At 35.2% G+C, this 10,924-nt stretch overlaps 1 protein-coding gene across 1 annotated transcript in view; it reads left to right on the forward strand.

The window, feature by feature from the left end:
- Window positions 1–4,282: 4,282 nt before the first annotated feature.
- The window catches only part of LOC106475670 (excitatory amino acid transporter 2-like), a 21,952-nt gene continuing 15,310 nt past the window's right edge, over window positions 4,283–10,924 (forward strand). Inside the window, exons 1-2 of the mRNA XM_013936348.2 lie at window positions 4,283–4,722; window positions 7,842–8,055. Coding sequence (XP_013791802.2) covers window positions 4,506–4,722; window positions 7,842–8,055 — 431 coding nt within the window. The 5' untranslated portion in view covers window positions 4,283–4,505. The remainder of the gene's footprint in view (window positions 4,723–7,841; window positions 8,056–10,924) is intronic.

Raw genomic sequence — 10,924 nt, forward strand, 5'->3', positions numbered from 1 at the left:
ATATCGTCAATGCTTTTCTGGCTATATATGTATAAGTCTATTTGTTTGGCATAGTTTAACAGCATTAAAACTTTGCTATATCGTCAATGCTTTTCTGGCTATATATGTATAAGTCTATTTGTTTGGCATAGTTTAACAGCATTAAACTTTGCTATATCGTTAATGTTTTTCTGGCTATATATGAGAATTTTAGCTTAATTAACAAAAGTATTTATTAAATGAACATTTGGGACTGTTGTTTTCTGGGAATATTTTAGAACGTTGACAAAATCACTTGTGTGGCAGGATTATATACAAGTTATCTATCTAGGTAACCAGTCCTAGTATGTCATTCACTTTTGAACAGTTATATTGTGATGATTACATTTAAATGTGTCACCTCAAAGAACATGGGATATATGTGTACAGTAAAAACGTTTTTTTTCTCTTTCTTTTAAAGTGAGCTCTCTTTTCAAATAATCCTGGTGATTTAAGGTTAGCCTAGGATTAACAAGAAAGTCAGACTTGATAAAAATCTCTATACTCAGCACCATTGAAAACTAAACTCTAAAGGTTTTTTGTTATATAACCTTCTGTTTTATAGTTTAACCTGTATATAAGTGTCAACTCAAACCTCGTATTATAGTTCACACAATCTGTGCTGAATGTATAACTCCTAAAACACAAACAACTCTTGTGTAAATGTGTGACGTATACTAATTGACTAAGTTGTAAAAATACACGTGTTATCCTGTTGAAAATATTTTATCAGCTCTGTTACCTGGTTGTCAGTTTTATATTAAAGCTTAAAGAAAACTCCCAGTGGCTCAGTAATAAACATGAGGGCTTATAAGGTTAAAATTTGGGTTTGATCCCTGTTAAAGGCATAATGTATATAGCCTATTGTGCAGCTTTATGCTCAACAAACAGTTGGAAGAAAAATTTAATGAGATTTAAACACACGGTATATAATAATGAAAATTCGTTTTACCAGCTTATTTGTCCCTGAATGGTTTTCTCACAATGATTATATTTGCTATTGATACCTGCTATGTGAAGTAAAAAATGAAAGAAAAACCTAAAATATGACTTTACCCTTTATAGGGTGTGCTTGTTAATGTGTCAAAAAAAGTAAATCAAGCACAATTAATTACAATTTAAAATTGTTAATCCAAATGTCTGTATACCTATTTTGATCTTTTCATGTTTGCATACATCCATGATGATCCTGTAATAGATAATGTTGAATTAAATAAATTATTGTTTTATCTGGACTTATTGGTGTATGAATCTGGCCACTGGTTCTCTAAATGTTTTAATTTAAGTATAAAACAATACCCCCACTCGAGAGGAACAGCAAATGAGATTTAAACACTGTATATAATAGTGAAATTTTTTTTTGCAAGCCTAATTGTCCCTGAATGTTAGATGCTACAAATTTTATATCACATTTATCATGTTTAAACTGAATAAGGGTTACATGTGAAACATAGCATTCATTTAATGGGTTTTTTTTTTTGTTCCAGCTATAAGAAATGGATTTCAAAGGAAACTCATTCCCTAATACCCCAATTTCTTACAGTCTGAAGTGATATAGTAGCCCAGAACGTTATTTAACAAATCTGTGTATAAATACAGTGTTGTGTTTTGAATATAAGAAACCTTTCTGGCCTGATGGGGCCTAGTGATTAGTGTGTCAGGATAGTGAATCCACAGTTTATGATTCACATCTCATTGCTGCTAAAAAAAAAAAGAAGCAAAACTCTTGGGCTATTTTCTTTTACCATGCCCCCACGGTTGAAAGAGCGAGCATATTCGGGTTTCGAACCCGCGATCTTCAGATTGCGAGACGAGCTCCGTGGCTGTATTAATGAAACACTACATTTTGTATTGCACACCTGATTGGATAAACTATTCGTTCTATAACTGGGTAAATTTAAGTTATGGCCAACCTTGTACATATATATATTGGACAACAATGAAGAAGAACGTTAAAACAATTTGACAGACTTCTGTGTTGCTTGTAAAGTAAATATATAACTTAAGGCAAACACCAATCATAATCAGAAAGACACGCAACTATATCAAAAGTCTGTAAACATATGCAAACAGCATCAAATTAGAACATTTGTCGTAAGTCGGAACACAGTACGGACAGTTTTAACTTAAAAACTCGTTGAATACATCATTTCCATATCCAGGAGCATTATAGGCCTACAAGTCTGTAATACGATCCAATAGGCCTACAACTTACAAATCTGTAATACGGTCAAGTAGGCCTACAAGCCTGTAATACGATCCAATAGGCCTACAACTTACAAGTCTGTAATACGATCCAATAGGCCTACAACTTGCAAATCTGTAATATGGTCAAGTAGGCCTACAAGCCTGTAATACGATCTAATAGGCCTACAACTTGTAGTACAAGCCTGTAATACGATCCATCTGAAATGGTCCTATATATCAGACAATAAAATGGAAAAACAATAACTGAACACGAGAAAAATAAAGAATATAAATGGAAGAAGGGTTCTACACACACACACACTTAACTAAAAACACGTTAGATTAACCAAGATGAAAATCACTATCTAAAATTGCAAATTGAATCGGAAGTTTAAATGAGATAATGTTGGTTTAATTATAAATACTTTCGCTGTAGACTTGGAATAGTTACCTTTACAATTGCGAATATTTGGAAAGTCCGAAATTTGTCACTAAAGTTCACCAGATTCAAAGTTGACACTTCAGTAATATACACGGTGAAGGCACTAACAAAGATACCCCACGCAAGTCAAAAAGTGAACCAAGAGATTACATAAACTTTCGAATATATTGTTCTATTTGCTATTAATATTTATCCCGCCCAGTTCATCCTTATCAGACGGAACCGTTAACACCAACCCTATAAAGTAAAATATTATTAATATTTTAAACGATAATAATATTTTTAATAACAATAAAATATTATCGTTGCACCTTATTGAATGCATTCCATTGAATAAGTGTAATAATAAATATAACACCCAAAAGTTGTGTTAGATCATTATATTTTGGGTTTTGATTGATGTTTATAAGAATATTAACTTTCCCTTTCCTTGTTGAAACAAAACTATGAATATATAATATTTATCATATTATTTTGACATATAAGTTGCATGTTTAATATTTATCATATATATTTTAACATAAACTGTATGTTTAATATTTATTATATATTTTAACATAAATTGCATGTTTAATATTTATTATATATTTTAACATAAATTGCATGTTTAATATTTATTATATATTTCTTTTTTATTTGTTTGTTAATAAGCACCAAGCTACGTATTGGGTTGTCTGTGCTATGTCCACAGCGAGTATAAAAACCCGATTTTTAGCGTTATAAGCCCTCGAGTTACCGCTGACTCACTGGGGGCGAATATTTACAAACTTACTTTTATCGATATTATTGTACAAGACACGAAAATTGGGGCCAGACGTGGTCTAGCAGTTATCTGAACACCAGGGGTCTATGAACTGGCAATTTATTCTATGTCTGGATTTGGTACCTTTCAGATTGAAAGTTTAAATTCCGTGAAATTTATTATACACTCAATTAAAATATGTGGCAAAGCAGTTATGTTTGAGATCTTATAAGGCTAAAATTCGGGATTCGAACTCTGCAGTGGCAGACCAAAGATAGCCCAATGTACAGTTTTGTACTTAACAACCAACAAATAAAATAAGAGCTAATAATGAAGCGCTGAGAAGTTGACCAGGTATTTTGTTTAGTTATATTGCAGTTAATAGATGTTCACTGTTACGTCTGTATTTGCGCCCTCTGATGGCCAAACTTCTATTTATTTTTTCAAGCCCTTCATGTAATTCAATGTATTTCTTCTTGTATTGAATGATTTATTTGTAACCCATTTGGTAGGCTATTGGGAGATAGATACGAGAGCCTTCGCTAGACGAGACTTCTTAACACTTTAAAACATTCACATTATTTAGACGTGTATGTGCGTACACCTTTTACTTAATCGGTTTCACCACTGTTAAAGCTTTGAATGCAATTTAGAAATGTATTTTAATATCTCCCAAAGCTGGTTATCGGTATACGTCAATTTATTTGTCTGAAAATCAAATAGATTTTTTAGGACTAAAATCGTCAAGTGAATAAATCATGAAAATCGCCAGTGGAGCCATCACTGCTGAGTTGGTTATAATAATCATCTAGCGTTTGTGTTAACCTTGTGATACTGTCTTGACAGACGTGTCTGAATTGGGGCCATTGATTGGATATTGCATTATGAGGCCTGGCAGTGGAGGGGAAACGGGGAGAATCATATACGCAGGAAACACCACCCACATGTAGGGACGAAGTTAAACTTTAAACCCGCCCGATCTGATTTCCTTTAAGTAACATAAAGGGAGTTACGAGTGCTAAAGACAGTTTATGTTTTAAACGACCGAAACTGAAACATGGCGCTTTGGTAATACTGTGAAACGCATGACTACTATCGTTGTATTGCACTGACAAAATGGAGTGTTGGAAGAGAGTTAGTGGCAGTTTAAAAGAAAATGCCCTTTTGTTCTCAACCCTAGTGGCTGTGTGCTTAGGAGTGATTTTAGGCTTAAGCCTTCGCATGATCCAACCTAATGATGACGTTATCATGGTCATCGAAATGCCTGGTGATATTTTCTTGAGGGTTTTACGCATGCTGGTGCTGCCCATCATGGTGGCTAGTATTATAACAGGTAAGTTCACAACCATAACCATTACACGATGGTTACCAAATATTATATCTATTAACATAATACACGAATATTACTAAATATGCATGGTAGCCATTACCACAATATGTGAATGTTATCAAATATGGCGAAAATTATCGTGATAATGTTACTAAATACGATTACCATTATCACCATACATTAATGGTAACAAATATGATTACCATTATCACGATACACGAATATTATCAAATATGGTTACCATTATCATCATACATTAATGGTAACAAATATGGTTACCATTGTCATGATACATGAATATTATCAAATATGGTTACCATTATCATCATACATTAATGGTAACAACTATGATTACCATTATCTCCATACACGAATGTTATCAAATATGGTTACCATTCTAATAATATATGAATATTATCCAATATGGTTACCATTGTCATAATACATGAATATTATCAAATATAGATACCATTGTCATAATATATGAATATTATCATGTTTTACCGTACTAATATTGTAGTCGACATGTTTTACATACTAATATGGCAGTCTGCAGGTTTTATTATACTAAGGAGAATTGTGATTACCTTAAACTAGGAATTATTTGTGTGTTTGCTTTTGTTGAATTTCGCGCAAAGCTACTCGAAGGCTATCTGCGATAGCCGTTCTTAATTTAGAAGTGATAAAGATAAACAGTAAACTCCGCCCACTGCCAAATCTGGAGATCCTTTTTTACCAATGAAAAGTGGAATTGGCTGTTACAATATAATGCCCCCGCGGTTGAAAGAGCGAGAATGTTCGGTGACGAGATTCGAACCCGAGACCGCAATTCGAGCGCCCTAACCACTAGGTCATACTAAGCCCACTGTTTCTGTGACTCGTTACCATAAAACGTTTATTTCACCCGCGGAGGACTGTTGTCCAAGCAACGTTGAAAGTAGATTTATCTTGTAAAGTTTATAAAAGGTGATTATTTAAAGAAAGAATGCAAGCGAACAACAAGAAACATAAAATCTTCTGTTCCATGTGTACAGTATTCATTAGATGTGGTATAAATACCAAGACCTAGAATGTATTTGTCTGTTTGAAACTACTGTAATAATACTGTTACGTCTCTGGTTCTTTGGTCGTTCGTTTGTTAATTTTCTGTAGAAATTCTTTCCGAGAAACTTCAGCGATACAAGTCCTTTCTTAAATAAAAGTATTTTATTCTTTCTCAACTCAACTTTGCAATACACTTAATTTCCACAGTCACTTTAACTTAAGCACACGCTATAATTCACAACGATTCACACACTTTACTTACGGTCACTACCGCGATTGACTCAATCGTCCGTCTCTGTCTCTGCCTGTCTGCAATTATCTCCTTGCCGTCGCTTTATTTGCCGGCTTATATACTATAAAAGCGTACATCTAGATTACACTCGTCTCTTCGTGAATCTTCTAGATACTCATCGCGTGTTACTAGCGTCACGTGACTTCCGCTGTCGTAACAATACCAAGACCTAGAATGTATTTGTCTGTTTGAAACTACTGTAATAATACGATGACCTAGAATGTAGCAAACTATCCCAAATCAGTAATAATGGGCTGATGTAAAATGTAATAAACTGCTCGAAAGTGTGACTTATTATGGAAACAGCATTCATAGTAGCTATCATAACAATCAACCTTTCGAAAGCACTTAGGTTATAAGGTTTGGTCTTTTTGGGTTAAACCCATGAAGGAGTGATTCTAAAATGTCGTCCTTCGTGTAGATAGTAACGACCATATCACACCGAAACGTTATGGTAATACGAAGAGACGTCAGACATACCATTATGATGATAATCATTAGCATAAAATAGCAACAGCCTAATAACAATAGTTGTGATGAGAAACACGATTGTGGCATCTTTGTAACACAGACATAACGATAACGTCTACTCGGCCGGGTGTGGTCTAGATTGTCATGCTTAAATGTGAATCGAAGGGTCCATGGCTCGCGTCTCGTTTCCAGACAAATGCGCTCCGGTCTTTGGAGTTGTGAATGCGTTACAATAGTAGCGGTCAAATCCTAAAATTTCGATTAGAATAGCCCCAAAGTTTGCGATGGGTGCAGCTGGTTAGTTTCCTTTCCTCTTCTCTACCAGTTGAAACTCGGGGACAGCTAGTACTGGCAATCCTTGTGTAAATGTAAAAAACAAACAGATAATAACCACTACACAGTTTCATTCTGTGGCATAACTATATAGTCATTACTGTAGTAACCACCACTGACGCTATTATTGATACATTTATATACTGTATTAAGCATAGAGGTAACATCAACATTTATATACAGTAATGAAGGCTACCATTAGGGCTAGCATAGCATAATGAAATGTGCTTTTTGTCTGATGCAAATGGAGAATAAGTCGCTTTATAGCATGTGTAACTGGACTCATAAGTTTGTTACTTTTCAACTCTGAATCTCTATTTTGTAACAATCTTTACGAGTAATGAATAAATATTTTACTCTTTTTACAGATAATTTGATATTCATATTCCTCCACCCCCAGTGGTACAGCGGTAACCCTGAAGGCTGATAACCCTAAAAAGTGGGCTTAGATACCCGTGGTGAATTCAGCACAGATAGCCCATTGTGTATCTTTGTGCTTAGCAACGAACAAAAAAACAAGCAAACAAGATATTCATGTATCCAAAGCATGATGGGCGTGCCCGGCATGGTCAGGTGGTTAGGGAGCTCGACTCGCAATCTGCGGGTCACGGGTTCGAATCTCCGTCCCACCAAACATGCTCGCCCTTTCAGCCGTAGGGGCGTTATAATGTTACGGTCAATCCCACTATTCGTTGGTAAAAGAGTAGCCCAAGAGTTGGCGGTGGGTGGTGATGACTAGCTGCTTTCCCTCTAGTCTTTCACTGCTAAATTAGGGACGGCCAGCGCAGATAGCTCTCGTGTAGCTTTGCGCAAAATTCGAAAAACAAGCAAACAAACAAACATGATGGGCGTCTTATGTAGCGTTATTAGTTTTCTTACTTGACAGAGGATTAAGTATTTAATTGTTTTAGTAAATATAAAAAAGTGAAGTTATTTGAAAGAAATTATTAATTGGTTCTAAATTATGATGTTATCCACATAGGAAGTGCTACTTTGAGTGGTAAAGCAGAAGGAAAAGTTGCTCTCTACACTTTTGTTATTTTCATCGCTACAAGCCTAATTGCTTCCCTCATTGGTTTATTGTTTGTGGCGTTAGTCCATCCAGGAAACCCAAATATAAAACCATCAGCAACCGAAGCAAAAGAACAATTTACACCCAATGCGAAACTTTTGGATACATTTTTGGACCTCTTCAGGTAGGCAGTTTTCGGACTTTAATTGAACTTAGTGTCAAATAATAGTATATCTTCTATTTATTCAATGTCCTGGTGTCATCTCTATTTGTTCAATGCCCCGATATCAAGTCTATTTGATCAATGTAAAGAAGTCAAATCTATTTAACCAATAACCCGATATCAAGTCTATTTGTTCAATGTCCTGGTGTCATCTCTATTTGTTCAATGCCCCGATATCAAGTCTATTTGATCAATGTAAAGAAGTCAAATCTATTTAACCAATAACCCGATATCAAGTCTATTTGTTCAATGTCCTGGTGCCATCTCTATTTGTTCAATGCCCCGATATCAAGTCTATTTGACCAATGTCTCAATATCAAGTTTTTTTTTCATCAATGTCCCAATGTTAAATCTATTTGATCAATGTTTCAATGTTACGTCTATTTGTTCATTGTCTTAATTACAAGTCTATTTTTTCAAAGTGTCTAATGTTAACTTTGCCGTGCATTGTTGATCAAGGACCATCATTCTTTAAACTTGATTTTAGAATAAAAAAGTTCAAGAGTTCCATGTTTAACTAAACCATTATGAGCAGCAAACAAGAGCAACTGTAAGACTTGTTTTTGTGTAAATGAAATATGATGATTATTTCATTAGTAAAAATAAACGCCCAGTTATTTATCGAAATAACGTAATAACCAATATACTAAAAATATTAAACATGTCAGTATGTTAAAAATATGCAATTATGAAAAGAAGTGAAATAATGATATAGGAAACCACCAGGAAATCTTGGGTGGTTTAACATAACAATATTGTGGTAAGGTAATGAACTAAATATATCCAAGTTAGTGGCACTTAATAATTTTTTACTGGTTTGTTTTCGTTTATAAACATGCAGAACGACTGCCTTGTTGATTCGGTCTTTCATATCATATCAAAATATTCGCTTGAATAAATGTCTTCGCTATGAAATATAAATTTTACTATAAGTTATATATTTCGTCCGCTAATTATTGTATGATTTACACTTCCTTGTATTAACACAGGATTTCCCCCTCAACCAGAAGCGCCTCGGTGGCAGAGATCGGACATAAAAAATTCAAGGTTTATTCGATTTTGGTGAAACTTACACTTGATATAGCATACAATGAGACATGACGATTACAATTTATAGTTTCAAAATCGGGCAAACATTAACAGAGTTATGAGTGGCCACATCATCATCAGAAACCCTATATTTACTGATAGTACTTACTGTTGTGCAACCGACGGGTCCGCTAGGTCAGTCTTCTTTTTCTTCATCACCTGTTTCTCAGACCAAAACCCAAAAGATCTTCATCAGATAGCTCCAAGCCCCGCCGACTGTGACTGTACTGAATCTTTGCGACACTTCGGCATGTCCTCATCAATCAGCATGTCCTCATCAATCGCCAGTATTCCTTGATGTCCTCATCAATCGCCACTATTCCTTGATTATCTGCATGCGCAAGGCTCCGAGATGCTCGACTTGAAATCTGTTCAGGCATTGTGGATGAGATCACGATTGACTTTTTTACAGCCCTTGTTCAGGTGAATCCATCTATCAGGCCCAAATGTGCTGTGGCGACACTCAAAAATGGTCTTGGTGTTGACAAGGACAGTGGCGATAGTAGTAGCCTTTGGCCAGGTCAGAAGATCAAGAAAAAAATCTCTCTCCAAGCTCAAACAGACAATGAAGAAAGGTCGCATAATTTATCTTGAAAAGCAAAAAGAGATAACTAATTCGTGTGTATGACCATTGCCATTAAGGTGGTCTGGCCACTCCGAAACCGTGTCCCTTTGACTGGTCATAACTCCCGACTGAAATACGTTATCATTATATGGATTACATATTTGGCTACAGCAGATTCCAGACTTTTCAACAGTTTATGTAATACCTCCTAGAAAAATTACCAGAATTTCTTGTACCTGCCACCCAAAAACACTACTTCGTCTCTGGTTGAGGAAGAGATCTTGTGTTAATACATGAAAGCGTTGCTGAGAAAATGTTGACAGTTTTTGGTTGTATTGTTCTAAAAACAGCTTAAATGCAAATGTTTGATTTTCCAAAATTTCGCTGACATTCAACATTTAAACAGTAACTTTGTTTGGATTATTCTCCTATTCTTCTGTTGATGTATAAATAAAGTTTTAATTTTCTTACTGAATGCTCCTGTAGGTCTCTGAAGAGGCCCGAAGAAGAACACACATCTATCTATATATATATATATATGAATCAAGAAATGTCGTTTACAAATAAACGACACGAATAAAAATCCAAAACGAAGCTCGCAAGTCGTTTATACTTTAGAGGCCTGAAGAAAAATTAAGTATGAAATTCCTGAATCAGAAACCAAACTGAAGTCTGAAATTTACAAAGCAAAATTTTGAAGAAGTAGTTAGCATGTTAGGTTTGTTTTGAAGTTCGCGTAAAACTACACGAGGGCTATCTGCGTTATTCGTCCCTAATTTAGCAGTGAAAGACTAGAGGGAAGGCAACTAGCCATCACCATCCACCGCCAACTCTTGGGCTACTATTTTACCAACGAACGAATAGTGGGATGGACCGTCACATTATAACGGATGAAAGGGCAAGCATGTTTGTTGGAACGAGGATTCAAACCCACGACCCTCAGATTGTGAGTATAGCGCCCTAACCACGTGGCCAGACAGCATGTAGCTCTGGAAGCACACATGAACATAGATGACATGTCGAATACACCGCCAAATCTCACGTTCAAACCATTGCTAAAGAGATTTCTCCAGTTTCAAAATTCATATACAATCTACTAACTGAACCTTGGCTTGCTCTAACAATAAGTTGTTTTTTATGACCTTTGTCTGGAAACGTAAATGTCTTGACTTTTTT

This window comes from Limulus polyphemus, unplaced genomic scaffold (assembly GCF_000517525.1).
Source record: "Limulus polyphemus unplaced genomic scaffold, Limulus_polyphemus-2.1.2 Scaffold8961, whole genome shotgun sequence".
In the NCBI taxonomy this organism is placed as follows: domain Eukaryota; kingdom Metazoa; phylum Arthropoda; class Merostomata; order Xiphosura; family Limulidae; genus Limulus; species Limulus polyphemus.